Source organism: Pseudopodoces humilis, chromosome 25 (genome assembly GCF_049639895.1).
Source record: "Pseudopodoces humilis isolate 2021_Gansu_Grassland_sample_001 chromosome 25, ASM4963989v1, whole genome shotgun sequence".
NCBI classification, from domain to species: domain Eukaryota; kingdom Metazoa; phylum Chordata; class Aves; order Passeriformes; family Paridae; genus Pseudopodoces; species Pseudopodoces humilis.
The window spans coordinates 3555672-3577453 of record NC_142224.1 but is presented as its reverse complement, the minus strand read 5'-3'; the positions used below and the strand labels follow the sequence as shown (position 1 = coordinate 3577453).

The following is a 21782-nucleotide window of genomic DNA, read 5'->3' as shown; positions in this document are numbered from 1 at the left end:
TCTGTGTGCCAGGCACTGTGCAAACCCAGCCCAAAAAACAATCCCTGCCTCAGAGAGCACATGGCCCTCAAAGATTTGCAGTGCATCACCAGTTTTTCTTCATTTTTTTGCTGCTTTTAACTGGTCTTCTTGTCTCTGGAGCACTGCATTCCTCTTTGCCAGTTGGAACCCTCCCTTTCCCCTCTCCTGGACTCCTTTTTCTCTATTTTTTTTTTTTTCCTTAAGCTGCCACCAGCTTCTCCTGCCTTGTGTGTTCTCCATTCGATCCCACCAGTGCTTTTTTTGGGATTGCCATCCCTGCCCCGTGGAGAATTGGGAGGAAAGGGGTGAAGTGAGGTCATGGATTGGTTTGGCAGACCTGCCCCTCTCTCTGGTTGTGCTTTCTCTGCTTGGCTTTGCAGAGGACAAATGCAAACTCTGGTGCAGGTGCACTGTGAGATTGAGAAGAGAACCCCAGTTTGGGAATAAATGCACTCAGACTTTTTGGGGTTTGCTTTGTGTTCTTGTCATCGTGGTGGAAGAGCTTTCCAGTGGAAAGGAAAAATCCCTGAGGTGCTTCTCATGCCTTTAGTGAGGAATTGTGTACATGGAGACTTTGGCTTGGGAATATTGTGGTTTTTAGGGGGGAAAAGATCTGTTGGTCACTTGTGGTTTAGCCATCAGTTGTGTTGCGTGTCTGCATGGTGAATTAATGTTAATGAATTTATTATTTTAAAATAATTTACAAAAATAGACCTCAGACCTTAAAACTGAACTTCCTTTGTCGTTTTGTTTGCTGAAGCAGAGATGTGCCTTACTCTGTACCCGAGGTGCTCGGAGAGGTTGGGAAATTTGTGTTTGGCTTCCCTGAGGACACCAAGGAGGAATTGCTCTGTCTGTGGGGTGTCAGTAACACTTGGGAGAAGGCATTTGTCACCCTGCAGATGTCATTAAAATGAGAGACATACTGGAGATATTTTGCTGCCAGGGATAAAATCTCTCTCCTTCTTTTCTCTGGGTTTTGGGCAAAGGGCCCCATTTCTGAGCGTGGGAATCTCTCATTTCCGTGTCCCAGTTGGGGCCCTGAGACTGGCAGATCTGCCATGGTTTTCCTGCCTCATTCTGTCTCACTTGGGCTGTGAATTTTCTACTTCCCTGTTCCTAAATTAGGGTGTGTGTCTCAATATCCTGCAGCATTTCTGCTGCTCTGTAGCAAGGCTTGCTTCTTAAATTCAGCACCAGGCACCAAGAGAATCCAGAGGACGCTCTGGAAAAGAGAATGAATAAGATGGTCTTGAAATTTAGAGGAAACACAGGGATAGAGGTGAGATTTAAATCCATGAGGTTTCCACTTCAGCGTTTACATCCCAAGGTCTGCCTTGTTCTGTATTCCTTTATTTTTATCTATGACACACCTGAATATTTTTCTTCTTCCTGTAACTGACCTGAGCAGTGAAAAGACACCAATTGTCTCTTTCAGGTGCTCCTAAATATTGAAATATTAGAAATATTTGCTGTCCCAGTCAGTGTGGGCAGATCAATAGGAGCCCAGTCCTTCCCAGCTGTGTTTGGGAGAGCAAAGTCTGCGCTGAGGATTGCAGGGACAGGGACAGGAACCCAGCTCCTGCAGCTCTGCAAACAAATTTCTGCACAGAGGGCAGCCCTCAGGCTGGCAGGAGCTCAGAGTCTCAAAAACAAACCCAAAATGCCAGTGGGGAGGCAGGTAAAGGGGAGAGCCCAGGGTTTTCCTTTGGGAAAAGAGCAGGGAAAGGCTGTGCAGGAGGAGCTGGCTGAGGATCTGTGGTGGAGGGTGATGCTGCAAAGGGCCTTTGTGGGAACTCTGAGCAGCTCTTGAGCTTCTGAAGAATGACCAGACATCACAAGACTGATAAGAAATCAGCCCTGGCTGGTCTCACAGTGCTGGGTTTTTCCTGGAGACCTCGTGAGTACCACAGTGGAGAGGAAATTCAGCTGCTGGAAGGAGTAAAACATTCCCTATAAAGGCAGAGGGGAATTATGCCTTGTTTTAGGGGATCATCAGGAGCATGATGGTGTTTTTAGGGGAACATCAGGAACACCTTTCCCAGGGGTGTCAGGCTGAGCCTCCCCCAGCAGCAGCAATCACGTGAATGGAGTTTAATGCAAAAATCCAGTCCTGAGGAGTGAGCAAGGTGTTGAAGAGCCCTTTTCTCTGTAAATAAGCACAATCATCTTTTAACTCCCAGTAACCATTCCATCAAATTATTTCTGCAGCAATGTTAACTCCCTGCCTTGCAGGAACTTTTCATCCTGTCAGATTTTCCATGACCTCAGCGTGTGGATTCCCAGCCTGGCTGAGTTGCTGGGTTCTAGAGGCACTGAATTAGCAGTGAGCTTTTGGTGCAAGCTCGTGTGATGATGAACTCAGATCCGTTTTCCAGCCCAGATGGCCAGTGATTACTTTGAAGCATCTTCCTCTTCTTTTCATTCACTTTTAAAGGGAGAAAAAGGAAAAAGATGGAAAATCTGAGCAACCAGAATGGCTTTAGAGGAGGTGCTGTTGGACAGGTGGCCACTTTCTTTGCTGGTTTTTCCTGTCAGCCCTGCTGTCAGCGGGGTCTAAACTCTCCCACACAAGCAGGGAACGTGTTCTGTTTATTCCAGTGGTTTTCCAGAAGCAACATATATCATAAAAGTCCATCAGTCCTGAAAATTAGATGAGGTTTTCCTTTCCCCTCTCCCCTGTGGCTCCTGCCATCTCTGTTCCCTGCTTTCTGTGCTGTCCAAAACTCAACATTCCTCAGGTTTTGTGTTCTCAGACTTCCCTGTCCTGTCCCATCCTCCAGCAATGTTTGCTTTAAGATTCCCGTGGGGGATTCGTTTGTGTGGAACAGGGAAATGTCACCCTGGGGAGTGGCCCTTGTGTCCCCATTTCCCCACGGAGCAATTCCCCCACCTTGGCACTGCTGTCCTGTCCCTGTTTGCAGTGGAGTTAATGTTTGTTAATGTTATTAACAAGGAGTTAATGTTTGCTGCCTCCAGCTCCAGGTCAGCTCTTCCCATCACTGGGAATTCCTCACTTCGAAGAATTCCCATCACTGGCCCTCATCTCTGCAAAGGCAGGTGGCTGGGGGTGGGTTTTTTCCTTAATTCAATCCCATTTAGAGTTCCCAGCCAAGAGGGGCATCCAGCAAAGCAGTGCAGGTGGCTGTAATGCCAACTCTTTGTCCTTCACAGGCTACAGAAAGGTTTATTTTTAGCTATTTCCTCACCTTGGGGTGCAGATGGATGCAGTGCTGACTGGAGACTCCTCTGTGCTCCCTAGCAGCAGCGATGGTTTTGGGGGTCTGCCAAACTGGCAGAGCTTGTCAGTGAGCAGAGTGCAGCCCTGGCCTGGAGCCTCTGCAGGGGCTGCCTTGGTTGCTTGGTGCTTTTTTGAGACCTGTGTGCCCAGTTCTGGAAGAACCAGGGGTTTATTTCAGTGTTTGCTCACAGCTGAGCAGATCTGGTGTTATTTTATATGTGTTATGTTCTGTAAGTGCCCTGCTGTGGGCATTTACCTGGGCACCTCCACACCTGGGCAGGGAGCTGGAGAGGCTGGCACTCAGAGCAGGGGGGCACAGGGAGTGCCAGCACCCCAAACAATCTCCTGGACCTGCAGGAAGTTCATTCCCTGGAGGAATCCCTTCATTTCCAAAGTATCCTGACTAATGAATGAATCCTGGAAAACACTGTTCTTTGAGAAGAGACACTCTTTGAGAAGAGTGGGCTCAGAGATGCACCCAGGAGTGGTGCAGCCCCTCAGATTTCTGCCTGTCTGGGTCTCCCATGGCTGGTTCCTCCCTGCCACATCCTTTATTTTTATCTATCACGTGCCTGGGTACTTTTCTTCTTCTTTTAACTGACCTGAGCAGTGAAAAGACACCAATTGTCTCTTTCAGGTGCTTCTTAATATTATAAAAACCTAATATTTTTCTAAATATTAGAATATTAGAAATACCTAATATTTTTCTAAATATTATAATATTAGAAATACCTAATATTTTTCTAAATATTATAATATTAGAAATATTTGCTGTCCCAGTCAGTGTGGGCAGATCAATGGGAGCCCAGTCCTTCCCAGCTGTGTTTGGGAGAGCAAAGTCTGCGCTGAGGATGGCGGGGACAGGGGCCCCCATCCCGGTGTCTCCTGGCTCCCCTCACGCCTCCCCCAGCACACTCTGTCCAGCAACTTTCCATTACAGGAAACATCTGCTGGGAGGCAGGGCTGGGTTACTGCAGGGCATTGGCCGCCAGAATTCCCCAGCTCCAGGAACTCCAAGCGTGCGCGAGTCATTTTGGGATCTTCCCCTTCCATGAGAAGCACCGAGAGCAGAGAGGGACTGCAGGGCAGAGCCCGGGGTGGGCACTGAGGAGTCAGAATCGCCGCTTTTCTGCTCCCCAAGAGGGGGAGAAGCCGAGCTCGGAGCTGTTTGCCTTCCCGCCGGGTCCTGGAAGCCGCGTGAGTCGCAGCGGGGCCGGAGCTGCTCGGGGCTGGGTCCTGCTCTGCTGGGCACTGCCTGGGGACACACCTGCACACACCTGCCCTGCTCCTGCAGGGGATGCCCACAGCCAGGAGCTGCTGAGGCTGCAGCAGGACAGCACAGAGGGTGCCTGCCAGCACCATCACCCCCATGAACCTCTTTGGGAAAAGTCCTCTGGAGGGTAAATCCTCGCTCAGATCCTCAGGGGCTGCCTCAGACGAGCTGGATGTGGGCAGGAAAGCAGGGGAAGGCACCTAAACTCCTGCCAGGCTGCTGCAGCTCTTTGGCCACGAACAAGGAGCAGGAAAAGCAGAGTTTGAGTGGACACGGGGAGCTGTGCCAGTGCTGAGGGGAGGAGATGGATTCCCTGCTGGAGTGCGGCTCCCTCTGGGATCTGTTCCTGGATCAAGAGCTGCCGTGGCTGCGGTGGGACCTGGAGGGACTTGTGGACTTCTCTCGAGGAAATACCAGCCCTGGATCTGATGAAATCCCCGCTGTGAGTGTCTCTGAACAGAGCTGTTTGCACCCTGGCAGAGCTGCTGGGGCTGAGCAGAGCCTCTGCTAGGACAGGTCTTGGTTTCTGCTGAGCGGGGCTGCACTGAGCCCAGAGCTCAGCCCTGCAGGGGTTATAATCCCCTTTCCCCGTCCGGGCTGCTTGTTCCTGGAAATCTTGGCCTTGGGCTCTTGCTGGAGCCCATCTCAGTCCAAGATCTTTTCCAGATGTTCAGGCTGGGAGTTTGGTAAGTTAAATTGATATTTCTGTCATCTGCTGGTTGGCAGGTTTTACTCGGAGTGAGATCCCTTCCTCTGGGCCCACGGGGCTGGAGCAAGGCTCGGAAGTGCCGAGCTGACGTTGGAATATTCTGTTTCCAGTCCACTGAGTCGCTGTGAGGAGCAGGGAATGCTCCTGGGGGCGAGGGGTTGTCTGTGATTTGACAACCAACATCAAATCTGCCGCCATCTGACAGCATTTGGCAGCGCTGTGAGGCTAATTCTAAATAAACTCAGCATTCCTCCCACCCCTGTGACTCCACCGCCGTTGTGAAGCAGAAACTGCCTTCTCTAATCTCAGATTTTTGGGGCCCTTGCTGGAAGACTCCCAGCCTTCTGCCCTAGGAGATCAGTGCCTCTGGAGCAGGATTGTTGGATAAAGAGGGAAAAGGTTGTACCCCAGGTGCCGCCTTCTCTGCATTTGTGGGAGAAGGAACATTGCAGATTCTCTGGGAGATGTGAATTTGCAGCTGCCTCTGTTCTGAAGGTGGTGTGGCTGTCGGGAGGAGCTGGCACGGGGTGTAGGAGGTGTGGACAGTCACATCATGAACCCCAGAGAGGAGCCAGATCTCCCTCCAGCCAACAGCCCCGTGTTCCCTGAGCCCTTTCCCGAGGCCAGGACACAAAACGAGTGCAGGACATGGTTCAGTCCCTGGGAGAGCATTTTTGGAGCCCCACTGAAGTGTTCAGACCCTGAGAGAACACGGGGCTGTGTTTGCCTGGTGGGGAGAGGAGTGGGAATGGGGAATCCTGAGCTCTCGGTGACAGTGGGTGCTCAAGCTCCTCTGGCAGGGCCAAATCCCCCATTTTCTGGGGGAAATCACCCCTTTTCTGTGGTTAATCACCCCTTTTCTGGGGTGAATCACCCATTTTCTGGGGTGAACCCCCTGTTTTCTGTGGTAACCCATTTTCTGTGCTGAATCACGCCTTTTCTGGGGCAAATCCCCCATTTTCTGTGCTGAATCACCCCTTTTCTGGGGCAAATCCCCCATTTTCTGTGCTGAATCACCCCTTTTCTGGGGTAAATCACCCCTTTTCTGGGGTAAATCACCTATTTTCTGTGCTGAATCACCCCTTTTCTGTGCTGAATCACGCCTTTTCTGGGGTAAATCACCCATTTTCTGTGCTGAATCACCCCTTTTCTGGGGTGAATCCTGCCTTTTCTGGGGTGAATCCTGCCTTTTCTGGGGTAAATCACCCCTTTTCTGGGGTGAATCCTGCCTTTTCTGGGGTGAATCCTGCCTTTTCTGGGGTGAACCCCCTGTTTTCTGGGCTAGCTGTGCCGTTCCTGGGGGCTGCCAGGTGTTTGATGCCAGCAGAGCACACCTCGTACCTCGTCAGCGTAGGGCTGCAGGCAGAGAGAATTCCTCTGCTTCTGCAGGCAGGGCTGCAGCCTTTCTAGCCTGGACTTGCTCTTCCAAGTCAGGTTCTCCTCTTCCTCTCCTGCCTGCACTAAACCCAAACCATCCCATGGCTGGGCTGTGGTGGGAGCTCCTGGCTCTCTGTAAGTGCCTCTGACCCCCTTCTCCTCCCGCACCCGAGGTGTTCCCGTCTCTCCCACTCCGTGCCCCGGCTCCCCTGGCTGCCCCTCTCCTCACCAGGCCCCTTCTGTCTGCAGGTGCTGAGCCCCACGTACAAGCAGCGGAACGAGGATTTCAGGAAACTCTTCAAGCAGCTCCCGGACACGGAGCGCCTCATCGTAGGTAAGGCCAGCTGCCGTGCTCTGGGCAGGAGAGCAGCACAGATCCATCCACGTTTTCATTGCTGGTGGGAAAATTCATCCACAAACACCAGAGGGTTGTGTCCAGAAAGGAGACAGAGGAGCTGTAACTTCATTGGAATAAAGGGAGAGGCCATGGGGCGTTTCCTGTGGCGTCACTCAGATTTTTGGAGGATTCAGCCTCCTTTTTATCCCAATTTCCCAGCCACATTTCCCTCTCTTCACCCATTTGCTGAGGTATTTGAGAGGTACACACTTCCCAAATCACCCAATACAGACCCCTTCTAATGTGTACCCCCCCTTTTCTTTTCCTTGTGTCAGTCAATGGAATTCATCCGGAATTTTTTGTTCTTCCCATTGTTCCTTTCATCTTTCAGTATCCAGTTCTGTTCATCAGCAGACCCACAGTTTGTTTGCAAAGACAAATCCCTCATTCCTGTCATCAATCAGTGGGATCCTTCCTGTTGTTTCTTTTATCTCTCAGTGCTCGTTTTGTCTCCCAGCAGACCCCACAGTTTGTGAAGTCCCTCCTTCCTTTCGTTCTCCAGACACTGCCACTGACAACAAACCTGTTTTGTCTGCCTGAAGCCCAGGCACAGCCCCATTTCCAGTGGATTTTGCATTTTATGATGGGTTTTCCTCATTTGGTGGGGAATGATGGGATTTTTTCCTTTCCCTTTTTCCTCCCTTTTCCCAACATCCCTGCTCACACATGACTGCCCTTCCCAAACCTCCCCTCACAGCTGCTCCTGTGTCTTCCATGACTGGTGATCCCCTCCTGTGCCCCAGAAATCGTTTGGGACACTTGAACTGGGGCGGGGGGGAATGCACAGTGACAGAAAGGAAAAGACAGATTAAATCTGGAAATAGCAGGTGGGATGCTGCAGAGTGGCCAGCTGATGAGGCAGGATCAGCAGTCAGGGGGAGAGATTGTCTGTGACATGCCCTTGAAGGAAACAGCAGCAGCTGGGGCTGGTCCTGCCTCTGCCTGGCTGTGTTGAGTGGTTTCTCTTGATGCTGCTGCTCATCCTCACCTTCCAGCTGTCCTGATGCCCTTTCTCAGGCTTACCTAGGAACAGAGGCCAAAGTTGAAAGCATTTAATTATTAAGTGGATGTATTTAATGAAGGGCTTTCAGGTACATTAAGGGCAGACAAAGCCTCCCCAAGGGGCTGCACCCAGGCTGGACAATGGTCACAAGTTTTTCACACAATTACAAATTTGTTCCTTTTACATATCAGGGGTTAATTCTCCAGTTACAGCATCAGATAATGAAGTCATACACCCCCAGTTTGCTCCTCCCAGTTCACTTTTGTTTATACATTTTGGGGCCTGAGGCTGTTGGGTGTCCTTGAGTTCCAGGCCCAGAGGAATTGTTTTGTCTGACCCAGATGTGTGGACAGCACTCACACTTTATATGGAGTTTAGAGTTATCCACTAGCTCAGCACAGGATTTGAAAAATAAACAGGCAAAAGTCTTAAGGCATCAGTTGCATTTTGTGCTGTTTGTGCTCCTCACTGACCACGTGCTGTGCTCCCACAGATTACTCATGTGCTCTCCAGCGAGACATTCTCCTGCAGGGCCGCCTCTACCTCTCCGAGAACTGGATCTGCTTCTACAGCAACATCTTCCGCTGGGAAACACTGGTGAGGCTCTTCCTCTGCTGCCCTAAACCTGGCATCGTGCTCAGGTTTGCTTTGGAAGGGCTTTTCCTGCTGCCTCTCTCACCAGTTCCTCCCTTTCCTGGTGTTCTCCCTCCCTGCTGCAGCTGACAGTTCGCTTGAAGGACATCTGCTCCATGACCAAGGAGAAGACAGCACGGCTCATTCCCAACGCCATCCAAGTTTGCACTGACACTGAAAAGGTACCTCCACCTCCACCCCTGTGTGGCTGGGAGTGTGTGGGGGGCGGTTTTTCCAAACTGGGAAAAGGGCTTGTGCTGAGCTGGGCTGAGGCTGGAACTCGGATGTGGGGGCCAGGTAAAATATCCAGGTTTTCCGGCAGCATGTCTCTGTCAGGGCTGTGTCAGTGCTCAGTCCCTGGTGAGAGCCTCTGGCCTCTCCATGAGCTTCACTCTGTGCTGCATGGATGGCTTACTCCAGCTGGAAAGTGACCCCAAACAGCCTTGTTGTGTTCTTCTCCTATTTTCTGGCTTTTTCTGAACTGATTTTTCTCTCCCTCTCTCCCCATCCAGCACTTTTTTACTTCCTTTGGGGCTCGAGACAGGACGTACATGATGATGTTCAGACTCTGGCAGAATGCTCTGCTTGACAAGGTACAGAGAGAAACCCCAGGGCTGGGCTGGGACGGAAGGGTGGTGATGGATATGGGCAGGAGCATCACTTCTGACTGAAAAAAAACACCCAGGGACACCAAACACAAGTGTTTAGGGAGTAGGGACATTAAACACAAGTGTTTAGGCAGAGCAGGCTCAGGACTGCAGATGCAATTCCCTCTTTTTGCAGAGAATTTTTTGCTGGGGTCAATCACCTGTTTTCTGGGGTAAATCACCCATTTTCTGGGGTAAATCACCCATTTTCGGGGGTAAATCATGCACAGTGGGTGCCACTCTGCCTCTGTTGAGGAATCAAGGTCTCAGGAGGGAAGTTTTTTTTTTGAAGTTTGCAATTCCACAGTGGAGCAGCCCTCAAGAAAGCAGTTCAGAAAGCAGCAGGAGTAACTCACTGTGCAGGCAGAGCTCTCAGCAAATCAGAGCTCCAGAAGTGTGGGGTGTCCAGACAGGACAGAAAATGAGAGTTCAAGGCATCCCAAATCCAAGTGGGAGCAGCTGTGGGTGCAAAGTGCACTGGCTGAGGGCTCAGTGGGTTGGATTTTAAAATAAATCTGCTCCTGCTGCGCCAGAGGCCCTGGAAATCCTGTATTTGATCCGAGTATCTGTTCCACGGTGGGGAGGGTATTTCTGGCCTCCCTGCTGCAGCAAACCTGATGTTACAGCACCTCGGGGTGGCCTGGCTGGAATTCAGAGCAGGCTGGGGGAATGAGGCAGCAGGAACAGCCTGTCCTTAAATCGGGGCAGGATTTAGGAGGAGAAAGGATCACCTTGCCTGGGGCAGGCTGTGTTGTTCCACCGGCTGTAACCTGAGCAGCCCTTTGGAAGTTCCCAAGGAAATTCAGTGCCCTTGGTCTCAAGGTCAAGACAAATGGGAGCTGAGACAGAGATAAACACAGGAAACACTTCCAGAGCTCTTTTTTCCAAGTGTGGGATCCCTGGCTGGCAGGAAGAGGGGGGAAAGAGCTGAGTGCAGTTTTCCTGATAAGACATGGATGTGAGTTAATGTGTGTGGGAAGGAGGTGGAACAGACAGATTTTTCTGGATGAAAATTCCTCATTAGAGGCTTTTTTTCCCCATGCTTTCAGTTCCTGCTGTGGGGAGCTAGATGAAAAAATTCCTGCCTTATCCCATGCAGTTACTATGGGAAGAAATTCAAGCCAGCAACTCAGAAAAAGTTCACTGGATCTGTTTCCCCTCATTACCAAGAAATCTTTGTCATTGGTCATAAGTTTCTTATGGGTAAAAATCCCCTTTCATCCCTGTACTGCATCTTTAAATCACAAGTTTTCCTGCCCCATTTTCCAGAGCCTCATGTCAGAATCATGTGGTGATCCCTGACCCACATCCCTAAAATCTGGGCTTTTCTCAATGGTCTGGATAATTAATTTTCTCTTTTTCACTTTTTTCACTTTTCATAGGGGTGTCTGGTGACACAAACTCCTTTTGATCCCAAACTGCAGCGGGAAATGTGGTTTTTTTTCATTGCTGTTTTAGATCATTTTCCCTGCAGCTGGGATTCTTCAGGCAGCTTTAATTTAAACAAAGCTGAAGGGAGGGGACAAAAAAAAAAACCTCATAAGGTTTTGGGGTTGGTGGAGCAGCAGATTTTAAATGGAGGCACAGCAGAAGAGGTGGGAAAAGTATCTGTGGAGGGAAATGCAGGTTTAGGGTTTCCATTAGTGCATTCCAGCAGTGGGAATTCTCATCCATGTGCTGCTCTGGCTGTAGCTTGCTGATATTTTTGTAAGTAACAGGAGGCTGTGGCATGGGAAAATCAAAGTGTCAGATTTTGGGGCAGAACCTGGGCTGATGGTGGAGGATTATTGGTGACAGGGCCTGTTTGTGCTCAATGGGGGCATAATCTCTAGCCCAGAGATTAAATTATTATTACTATTATTATTATTATCATTATCATTACCATTATCATTATCATTATCATTATTATTATATCATTATCATTATCATTATCATTATTATTATTATATCATTATCATTATCATTAATAATAATATATATAATATATAATAAGTAATATATAATACACATTATATAATACATAGTATATAATGTACATATATAATATTTAATATATAATATAAAAATACAATATATAATATAAATATATAAGATATAAGATATAATATAATAATAATAAAAGCATATGATTGCATATTTATTCTATAATAAAAATAATATATCTTTATGGAATTTATAATATATATTTATATTTTATATATAAATACATACAATATATATTATCTCTTCTATATACATTTATAACTTAAATATGTATTTAAATATATATGATTATTATATATAAAATATATTCTATAATTTTTATATATTATATATTATGTATATACATACAATATAAATATATTAATATATAAATATATCTGTTATATAGAATATATATCTATCTATAAATATGTTTAATATATAATATATAGATGTATGAATATATATATATTTAGGAAAAAATATGTAATTACAGATAAATAATGATAAACTCCATGAAATGGAATTTCACAGAGCTGAGCCCACGGAAGGGCTCTCACCTCAAGGATCAGAATCTCTCCCTTCTCCTTTCAGGGCAAGGAACATCCTTTAGCAATGGTAATTTCGCTGTATTTTGGTATTGTTGGCTGCAAACGTGTGATGTTGTGTGTCCCCTGCTGCAGCCTCTGTGCCCAAAGGAGCTCTGGCACTTTGTCCACCAGTGCTACGGGAACGAGCTGGGGCTCACCAGTGATGATGAAGACTACGTGCCTCCTGATGATGACTTCAACACCATGGGGTGAGTGGGGAGGGCTGAGCTGTGCCTGGAGGGAGCTGCGGGATGCAGGATGAGCTGAACCCCTCCGAGTGCTGCTTGCCCTCACACATCCTGGCAGCTGGCTGCTCTGGAGTGTGTGGGGCCTAAAGAGCTGGAAGGGGAGCGTTTCCTCATGGAAGCTGGGAGGGACTGAAATGAGTGCTGAGCCAGCTGAGCAGTTCTAGAAATGCCAAAGTCACGAGGCCAGGCAGAGCTGCGTGGCCAGAAACCGCTGATGCTTGTCAGCCCTTGTGTAAACACCCAGAAAACTGGGGCTTGCTTTCTCCTGCACTGAGCTTCTGGACAGCCTGGAAACTTCATAGAAACATTCTCACTTGCTCTGTGTGTCCAGCTGTAGCTGTTGTGAGAGGGGTAACCATAAAAACCTGTGTTCTCTGTGGCGTCCCAGCTACTGCGAAGAAATCCCCGTGGAGGAGAATGAAGTCAACGACAGCTCCTCCAAGAGCAGCATGGAGGCCAAGCCAGAAGCCAGCCCTCAGCTGCCAAAGAAATCTGTCACTGCCAGCACCCTGACCTCCACAGGCAGCAGTGAAGCCCCAGCCTCCGTGAGTTTTCTCCCTCCCCTGGCAGCAGGAATTTGTTTTCCCTGAAATCCAGCAGTGGATGGTGGGAGGTCTGTTCGTTCTCCAGCTCCTCTTCCGCTGCTGCTGATTTCAGTCCTTTTGTCACTGGGACTCTCAGCAGCAAGAACATTTTTCTTTCTATACTTCTGGGTGAAAAGTCTTGGACATTAAAGTGTTATAATTTCTTCTCTGCCTTCAGTTATTCCCTGGAATATTCCCAGTGGTTATTCCTGGAATATTCCACTGGTTATTCCCAGTGTGTACCCTCCTGGAGTTATGGCAGAGCAGGCCTTGTTCAGATGTTTCCTCTGGTTGTTTTAGCCTGTTCAGGAGCAAAAGCAGGGTTGGACAATATTGTGCTTGTCTGAGCAAAAACCCTGGTGGTGTCCAAAGCTTGAACACTGATTTTTTGAGGGGAGGTTTTACAAACACTGTATGGCAATTGTCCTCCTCTCTCTGTTTAATTTCCAGATATGTCAAGGCCAAATATTCAGAAATTGGCTCACAGATGTGTGGTTTTTTTGCAATAAAGCCCATTTCCAGGTGCTGATCTTGCCCTTGTTGTGCCCTGTCCTTGCTGCAGTTCGATGGAGTGCTCCCAGAAGAGGAGGAGGCAGTGGCAGAGAGTCCTGTGGAGAAAGACCTTGGCATTGCCAACATCATGGGAGAGAAGATCGACATCATTGGCCCTGTGAACTCCCCCTCCCTGGACTTCAATGACAACGAAGACATTCCCACTGAGCTCAGTGACTCCTCAGACACCCACGATGAAGGTACCTGGGGAATTCCATCAGGGCCATTTCCAGCCTTATCCCATCCCTCCCTGGGAGGGAATGGTCACTACTGAAATCCTTTCCTGCACCCTGAAGATGCAAAGAATTCCCACTGTGGGCTGCAGAAAGTGAATGTGCCTAAATTTTAGGATGTGCCTAAAAGTTATAGGATTGATGCCTGGGGAAGGCTGAGCTAGGGCAGAGGCTGGACAGATTTCAGGATAAAGCAGGGATTTATTGAAAGGCCCTAAAGGACACACCTCGGGCACTACAAGAGCCTGGCCAGGGCTGCACCCAAGATGGACCTAAAAATGGTCACAAAATGGATGATTGGTCACGAGATCTCACATTTTTATAAGTTTTGGTCCATCTGCATATTGGGGTGAATTGTCCAGTCCCAGCTGCAGGTTATGGAGTCCCACCCTTCTTGTTTTCTCTCTCCAGCCCAGCGCTGTTCCTGCTTTTGGGCCTGGAACTTGTAACGATTGTCCTTGGTATTGAGCTGGAAAATGAATTGTTTTGTCTGCCCACTCTGTGAAGAGAGCTCACTGACACCTCATGTGAGGCTCAGAGCTGCACACTGGGCTGGGCAGAATCTGAGAAATATGAAAGCTAAAACTTAAGGCATCATTATGTCCCTAAAATAAGCTGTGTAATTAATTATCCCTTCTGATGTCCCAACTCGTGCCCTGGGATCAGTGCAGGAAAAGGGTTGAAGTCCCTCCTGTAGGTTCTTTTGGAAATACTGAGGTCCTGGTGCTGTGGAAGCACATTTTTCATCATCCTGGAGGGTCGTGGCTGGACCTTGAGGGTCTCTTTCCCCACAGGGGAAGTCCAAGCGTTTTACGAGGACCTGAACGGCCGCCAGTACGTGAACGAGGTGTTCAACTTCAGCGTGGACAAGCTCTACGACCTGCTCTTCACTGATTCCCAGTTCCAGAGGGACTTCATGGAGCAGCGCCGCTTCTCTGGTGAGCTGCTGCTGCTGCTGGAGCTGCCACAGGGGCTGTAGAGGTGAAATTTGTTCTGCTCAGGTGACATTCTGAGCACATTTTGGGACAGCGTGCCCCGTGCTGGCGGTAACCAAAAGCAGGCAGGAGCTGTGTGCCCATCTGGTTTCATTCTCTAACAGCTGGAACAGCTTTTTTAATGGAAAAAAAGCTGATTTTCTTATTTTTTATCATCACCTAAGGCCTGATCCTCTGTTCAAAACTTAACAGTTTTGAACTGTTTGAACTGAACAGAAGCTCTTCCAGCTCCACACCTGAAATGGCATGGACAGAGCTGCAGAGAGAGCCCCTTGGCATGTCAGAGTCTTCCTTTCCCTCTAACTGTAGATTTGCTGGAGGAGATGAATCCCCAGCTTCTCCCCCTTGCCCTGCACTTGAAAAAGGGGAAAATATTCACATTTAGCACAGGAGCCCTTAGTTTCACACTGAGCTCTAGAGCAGCCAGGCTCCCCAAAGGGAAGGAAATCCCATCCCCAGCTTGGTTATATGGTTATCCCTTTCCCCAGGGGACTGACCACAGATCCCTCCCCAGTTACTTGACTGGAATGTTGTTTTGTCCTCTCAGACATTATCTTTCACCCCTGGAAGAAGGAGGAAAATGGCAATCAGACCAGAGTGATCCTGTACACCATCACCCTCACCAACCCTCTGGCCCCCAAAACTGCCACAGTCACTGAAACTCAGGTAAGGGACAGTGGAGCAGGGCTGGGGTGCTTGCAGAAACTGCTCTGAGAGTTCTTTTCTTGTCCTGAGCGTGTTTTCATCGTCCCTGTCCATTTTCCTGTTCACTTTTCCTTGATTTAACTTGCTGCCCAGTACCACTGCAGCCATGAATAGTTAATCTTACGCTTGCAATGGAAGCACCACAAATTCCCCAGCAGAAGCAGCTGAGTTTGTGAGCAAGGCAGCACATCTTAACAATGTTTTTCTCGCCCAAACTGGTGTTTTTTGAGCTGTGCTCAGCCCAGCAGATACTACTCAAGGAAGTCAGGTACTGCCTGACCAGTCCTCCTCACAGCTCTGCAGGGTGTTGTGGATTTTTTACTGTGGTGAGGACAGTGAGAGGATCTGTTTAGAAAGGCAAAAAAGGGAAAATCTGCAGTGCACTGGGAGGAGCCAGGCTGGCTGTATCCAGCAGGACCTGCAGCAGGAGAGGGAGGAAAAGCCTCTTTCCACATCCAGAGATGTGGCCAAGGGGAAATACTGAGAGTGAGCTTTAGGGATTGCTAAGAGGGAGCCAGGAAAAGGGCTCTGAGCACCCATTTCAGAGAGGAGGATGCCAGCAGCAAGGTGGGACTTGTGAGGGTGTGAGGAAAGGTGCTGGAGAGAAGGAAAGGTGCAGGGAACAGAAAGGAAAAGGGAGAGCAAAGGGAACAGCACACTCTCTGTGTCTGTCTGTCTGTCCGCTGGGTGGGGTTTGCTCTGGATCAAAGGGAAAAGCACATCAGCAGCTCTTAAAAGAACAAAATTATGTGTTTTTATGGTGTTTAGAATCACAGAATAATTCATGCTAGAAGATTTATTAGCTGGAATTTACTCTAAAACCTCTGATTTTAGCTCAGGTGGGTCCCTGACAAGCCGAGGAGGTCCCACTTGGGAAGGTCTCCCCACGTGGTGTGTAACACCTCTGACACAAAATCCTGGAGGCTGGAACTGAGTGCCCTTTTAAAACAGAAGCATCTGGGTGAAACCCTTGCTTTCCTCTGCCTTCCCTTCGGGGTGAGCTGCTCACAGCAGAGCTGCAGGGGCAGGGCTGGGCCACAGGGGTGTCTCCTGTTCACAAAGCGCTGCTGAAGGTGCCACTTGTGTCCTAGCCACGCTCAGAGTTGCCTTGCACGCTGTTTTTCCTGCAGACAATGTACAAAGCCAGCCAGGAGAGCGAGTGCTATGTCATAGATGCAGAGGTGCTAACCCACGACGTCCCCTACCACGATTATTTCTACACCATTAACCGCTACACGTTGACTCGTGTTGCCAGGAACAAAAGCCGACTCAGGTACCTCTCCTGGGGAGTTCCTGATGAGCAAAAGGCACCCTGGGGAGGGGGTTTTGCTGTTTGGGTGTGTTAGGAGGGGTTGAAGGGGTTGTTTCTTTGTCCTGTTGCTGGGATGTTGCTGTCAGGAAGAGTAGGGGCAGGATTTTCACCTGCTGGGTTGGCATCAATGCAGAGCTGCATCAGGGAGAGGATTTACAGATTTTTCGTGCCTCTCTCTTGGGTGCAGGGGTTTGCAGAGCCTGTTATCACTGCAGGCTGTGATAAGCAACAGGATAAACTTCCTGGGGCTGTGCTTTGGGGGCAGAAGCAGAGGAATTGGGTACTGGGCAAAGCTGTATCCGTGTGACTTCAATAATGATAATCCAAATGGTCGTGGAGTTCTCTTGGGAGAGGCCCTTCCTGCCTTTGCAAGGACTTTTCCAGCAGTGCTTCTCCTCTGGACACGTCAAGGGCTGAGACCATTCCAGAAATAACAGTGGACACGATTATTTCCCGGATTTACACTGACAAAAACTGTGAATTGACATCACCCCTAGGAAGCAAACCCAGGGGAATGACTGACCTTTTTTCTCCTCACAGGGTTTCCACAGAATTACGCTACAGAAAACAGCCTTGGGGGCTGGTGAAATCCTTCATTGAGAAGAATTTTTGGAGCGGCCTGGAAGATTATTTCCGTCATTTGGGTAAGAGTGGCAGTGACAGTGGCACTCGTGCTTCCCTGGGAGTGGGCAGCAGGATCCAGCCTTCTGGTGGCTTAGGAAAGGGGCTACCACAGCCAGAATACCTGCTGGAATTAATCAGGGCATCAGATCCTGCTCCCTGCCAGGCAGTTGAAGGTCAAATTTTAATAAAATTTGTGAGTAATGTGGAGCACAAATCTCTCAAACTCTGCCAGCCTCTTTGGCCCAGCTGGTGCCTTTTTGGGCTACCTAAAAACAGAGGCCAGACAAAATTAAGGGGATAAAAAGCAGTTCTATTTATTGAAGGGCCTTCAGGTGCATTTAGGGCAGACAAAGCCCCCCAGGGGCTGCACCCAAAATGGACCATGGGTCATGGGTTTGACACTTTTCTAAGTTTGGTCCATTTGCACATTGGGGTTCATCTCCCAATTCCAGCTGCAGGGAATGAAGGAATTTCCCCCAAGTTTGCTGCCCCCAACTCCCTTTTGTTTCCATCTCTGGGGCCTGAGGCAGTGAGGTGTCCTTGATTGCCAGGCCTGGAGAGGAATTGTTGTGTCTGCCCAAAGTGGGGAAGCAGCAGCTCCCAGTGTGTGTGGAGTTTGGAGTTCCACACTGAGGAACGGCAGGATTACAAATGTGTGAGAAACAGAAAAGCTGAAATCCTAAAGCATCACAGCAGAGGGGTTAAACCTCTCTCCCTCTTCAAAACCCCACCTCTTAACGCTCCCCCTTGGTGCTGCAGAGAGCGAGCTGACCAAAACAGAGAGCACGTACCTGGCTGAGGTGCACAGACAATCCCCCAAAGAGAAGGTGAGCAAGCAATCCACGGTGCGCCGGCGGAAACGCGCCCACGCCCACCTGCGGGTGCCACACCTGGAGGAGGTGCTCAGCCCCGTCACCACCCCCACGGATGAGGAGGTTGCCCATCGAATCAAGCACGTGGCAGGTGAGCAGCTGCAAACCCCACAGCCTTGAGGGGACAAACAGGGGCTTTGTCACACAGGGGCTGTGATGTGTTGGGGGTGTTTGGGTGAGGTGGAGGTAGGGGGGAAAGGATTGGGGCTTGCCTTTCCCTGTTTCCCATCCCAAATTCTTCTCATCTCCTCAGGTTCCACTCAGACACGGCACATCCCTGAGGAGAGCCCCAGCGGCTTCCACCTGCAGAGTGTCTCCAAGCTGCTCCTTGTCATCAGCTTTGTGTAAGTGATGACTTTTTCTGCTTTCCTTCCCAGTCAGCATTGAACACCTTTGGTTTATCTGTGTTCCTGGAGTTCTGTGGTCCCTTCTCTCCTCTCCCTGTGGTTTTGCCCTTGTTTTAGCCAAACATGGGCTTTGCAGATCTGTTCTGGGAGTCCCTAAAGGCAGATCTGGGACCTGTCTGGGACAGGGACAATCAGGACCGAGGCAGCTGTGCAAGAGGAGAGGAGTCAATACCTACAAGAGGAGGAATCCAACAAGTAGAATCATTTTATCTTTTATTTTTTTACTTCAGGGATGCAGTTTACAGATTTTTAGTGACACACAGAAAAACTGGGCAGTGATTTTGATGAGAGGTACAGCCAGAAAGCAGCTGGACCCTTCAGAGATGATTTCTGCACAGTCAGTAAAGAAAACACCTGAGGCACGAGAGATTGGTGTGATTTCAGCAGCACAAACTGTTTGGTTTGGGGTTCTTTCCTGCCACACCTTTCAGGATCGGTGGTCTCGGGCTGGGATGTGCTCTCCAAGTGAGCTGGGAATCAGCCTCTCATGTCCCTGTGGCTCATTTTAATACCTGAACTCACTGTTTTTACTGTTCCTCTGCCCTTGGGCTGAGGGCAGGCTTCATTTCGTGCTGTGGAGCAGAACAGACTAAAACAGTGATCCAGGCTTTTCAGACTTGGGCCCAGCTTTTCCTTAAGCTGCACCTGGCTTTTAGAGAGGTGGGGAGGAGCTGGGGTTTCAGTGCTGAAATTACAGCTCCAGCTGAGCTCCTTTTGTGTTTCCTGGTGCCAGAGGGGGCACAGAAGCAGAGGTTTGCAGCAGCACCCAGCCAGTGACAAATGAGGTGCAGTAAGGTACTGTCATGATGAGAATGTAGCACGAAGGTACCAAAGCTTTGTTCCAAGGTCTCCTGAGAGCTTCACTTGGGTCACAGAACCCTCTGTGATGTTTCCAGATTATTCCTCTGGCCAGTTGCCATCCGCCTGACTGAGCTGGCCATAGTGGACCATTCTTCCAGCCAAATAACTGCACTATTCAGAGCCAGGCACCAGCCTGGTGTTTTGGAATCTCTTCCTGGGGAGGAGCAGAAATGCCCCTGTGTGGTGAGGGGTGAGAGTGATGCCTGGAGAGGCTCCTGGAGCAGAGGCTGGCCAGAGTTAAAGGAATAAAGCAGGGATTTATTAAAAGCTCTTCCAAGGATCACCCTGGGCACTGCAAGAGCCCGGCCGTGGCTCCACCCAAGATGGGCCCCGGCTCAGGAGTTTCACCCTTGGATCAGTTCTGGTCCATTTCCATCTCGGGGTGAATTGTGCAATTGCAGCTGCAGGTGATGCAGTCCCATCCTCCCAGATTGCTCTCCTCAATTCCCTGCTGCTTGTGCTTTTTGGGCCTGGAGCTGCAGCGCTGCCCTTGGTTGTGGGGCTGGGGAAGGATTGTTGTGTGTGCCTGAGCTGTGAGGAGAACTTGCTGACACTTTGTGTGGAGTTCAGAGTTAGGGACCAGTGCACAACCTGGAAACTGTGAAAGATAAAACTGAAGGCATCAAGAGGAGCTGGTCAGGGCATGGCTGGGGTGTGTTCCCAGTGCCAGGGGTGGGAATGGGGAAGGCTGGATGTGAACTCTGTGTGTGTGTGTGTGTCAGGCAGCGCCTGCATGGCCACCTGCCGTCCCCAGGAGCTCAGCTGTGGTGAGGGAACTTCACCAGCAGTGCAGGCACATGGATCCTGTCTGTCCTTCCTGCCTCTCTTCCCTCTGCTCCTTTCTTCCTGCCCCCTGTACCTCCTGCAGTGTCTGAGCCTCTTCCTCTCAGCCCAGTTTGTGTCAGTCCGTTTCTAACCTGCAGCTGCTCCGTCTTTTCTCTTCCCTGCTCCCATTAGGATCTGTTTCAGGTAGTGTCTCTCTTTTTTTACCTCTTTACTCTCCCATTTCCCTCCCTTTCTCTGCATTCAGTGCATCCACTCACCCAGCCTGTTCTGTCTGAGCTGTCACCCCTGTCTGTCTGTCTGCCTCTGTCCTCCTGGCTCACGCATTTCTTCCACGAGGTGAAGTTTTGGTTGCTCACTCCGATTAAATCCCCACTCACAGCATGGACTGGCCCTCAGACACCTTCCTGAAGGCCTGGCTGTTGTCCCAGGTGTTCCTGGCGAGCAGTGGGCTGTGAAATGCTCCTACACTGGCTCTTTTCCTGCTTCCTTTGCAGTCTGGTGCTGCTGGTCATTCTCAACATGATGCTGTTCTACAAGCTCTGGATGTTGGAGTACACCACGCAGACGCTCACGGCGTGGCAGGGCCTGAGGCTGCAGGAGAGGTACAGCCACACCTGCCGGGGCTCTCCTCCTTTCTCCTGGATGTCAGAGGCTTTCCCGTCACACCAGAGCTCTGGGCTCTCACTTTGGTGTAAAAGATGTGGAGCTGAGGGGCCCTGTGCATTTCCCCTGCAGCTGCAGAGTTAAGGCTGCAGAGGATGCTCTGTGAAGAAATAAATGTTCAGCGATTTTGGGATGAGGTGGTCCCTTCCCCTCCTTGGATGGACAAACTTCCCTCTCTATGGGAACAGCCCCTTAGAATGATCCCTTTGTACTCAGGAGAATTTGGGCTGTTAGGTTTGTGTTTTGAAAGGTGTGGGTCCAGATATCAGCAGCATGTCCTGCCTGAATGGTCTCTGGTCTATTTTTAGATGCTGAAAACATCCTTCATCCACTTTTCTGAGGTGTTTTTGTCCCCTTTGTGTCCCTTTTTTGGAGTCCCAGTCGCTCCCTTGCTACACTGGGTTTAACTTCAAGCATTCATAGCCATGTGCTACCACTGCATTAGAGTTTTTTTGCTCCATTTGTGTCATTTCTCCTCATTAGGAAAGGGAATTACCTTCCCTGTACCAGCCCTGCTGCTTCCCCATGGATAGATACTTTAAATGATTATAAATACTTCAGGTGATTTTATCTTTCTCTGGTGCTTATTTAGATTACTACAATAACGTTTAAGTACAGAACTTATGTCCTGTTTGCACAGTGTGATGTGCAAGCGCTGGAATTATGTGGGTGGCTCCACATGGGTAATTTTTATGTTGCAGCCACGGGTGCTGTGGAAGCATCTGAATTCATCCAAGCCCCTGGAATGCTCCCACCTGTCCTGATTCCACTCCCCTCACTTCCGTGTTGGGGGTTTAAATGGGGCTGAAGGGAAAGGCTTGGAAAAAAGAGCCAGTGCAGCTGTTCCTCACAATAAAGAGAGATCTCTGTACGAAGGATGGGGTTTTATGACTCTTGCCTGTGTTTTTCTGGCAGGTTACCCCAGTCTCAGACAGAATGGGCCCAGTTGCTGGAGTCCCAGCAGAAGTACCACGACTCAGAGCTGCAGAAATGGCGCGAGATCATCAAATCCTCGGTGATGCTTCTGGACCAGGTGAGCCTGCACAGCTCCAGGCAGGGCTGTGACCAGGGTGTCACTGTCCTGCTC

The 21782-nt window shown here is 49.5% G+C and overlaps 1 protein-coding gene across 11 annotated transcripts in view; it reads left to right on the top strand.

Annotated features, from left to right (window-relative positions):
* The window catches only part of GRAMD1B (GRAM domain containing 1B), a 121889-nt gene that overhangs the window by 93409 nt on the left and 6698 nt on the right, over positions 1-21782 (top strand). For all 11 annotated transcript variants that reach the window (XM_088066936.1, XM_088066933.1, XM_014257317.2 and 8 more), the window contains 15 exons: positions 6871-6955; positions 8515-8618; positions 8741-8836; positions 9167-9247; positions 11947-12062; positions 12490-12646; positions 13248-13437; positions 14265-14408; positions 15013-15131; positions 16301-16443; positions 17023-17126; positions 17866-18069; positions 18232-18322; positions 20527-20634; positions 21611-21728. In XM_088066936.1, the coding sequence (XP_087923062.1) occupies positions 6871-6955; positions 8515-8618; positions 8741-8836; positions 9167-9247; positions 11947-12062; positions 12490-12646; positions 13248-13437; positions 14265-14408; positions 15013-15131; positions 16301-16443; positions 17023-17126; positions 17866-18069; positions 18232-18322; positions 20527-20634; positions 21611-21728 (1860 nt within the window). The remainder of the gene's footprint in view (positions 1-6870; positions 6956-8514; positions 8619-8740; positions 8837-9166; positions 9248-11946; positions 12063-12489; positions 12647-13247; positions 13438-14264; positions 14409-15012; positions 15132-16300; positions 16444-17022; positions 17127-17865; positions 18070-18231; positions 18323-20526; positions 20635-21610; positions 21729-21782) is intronic.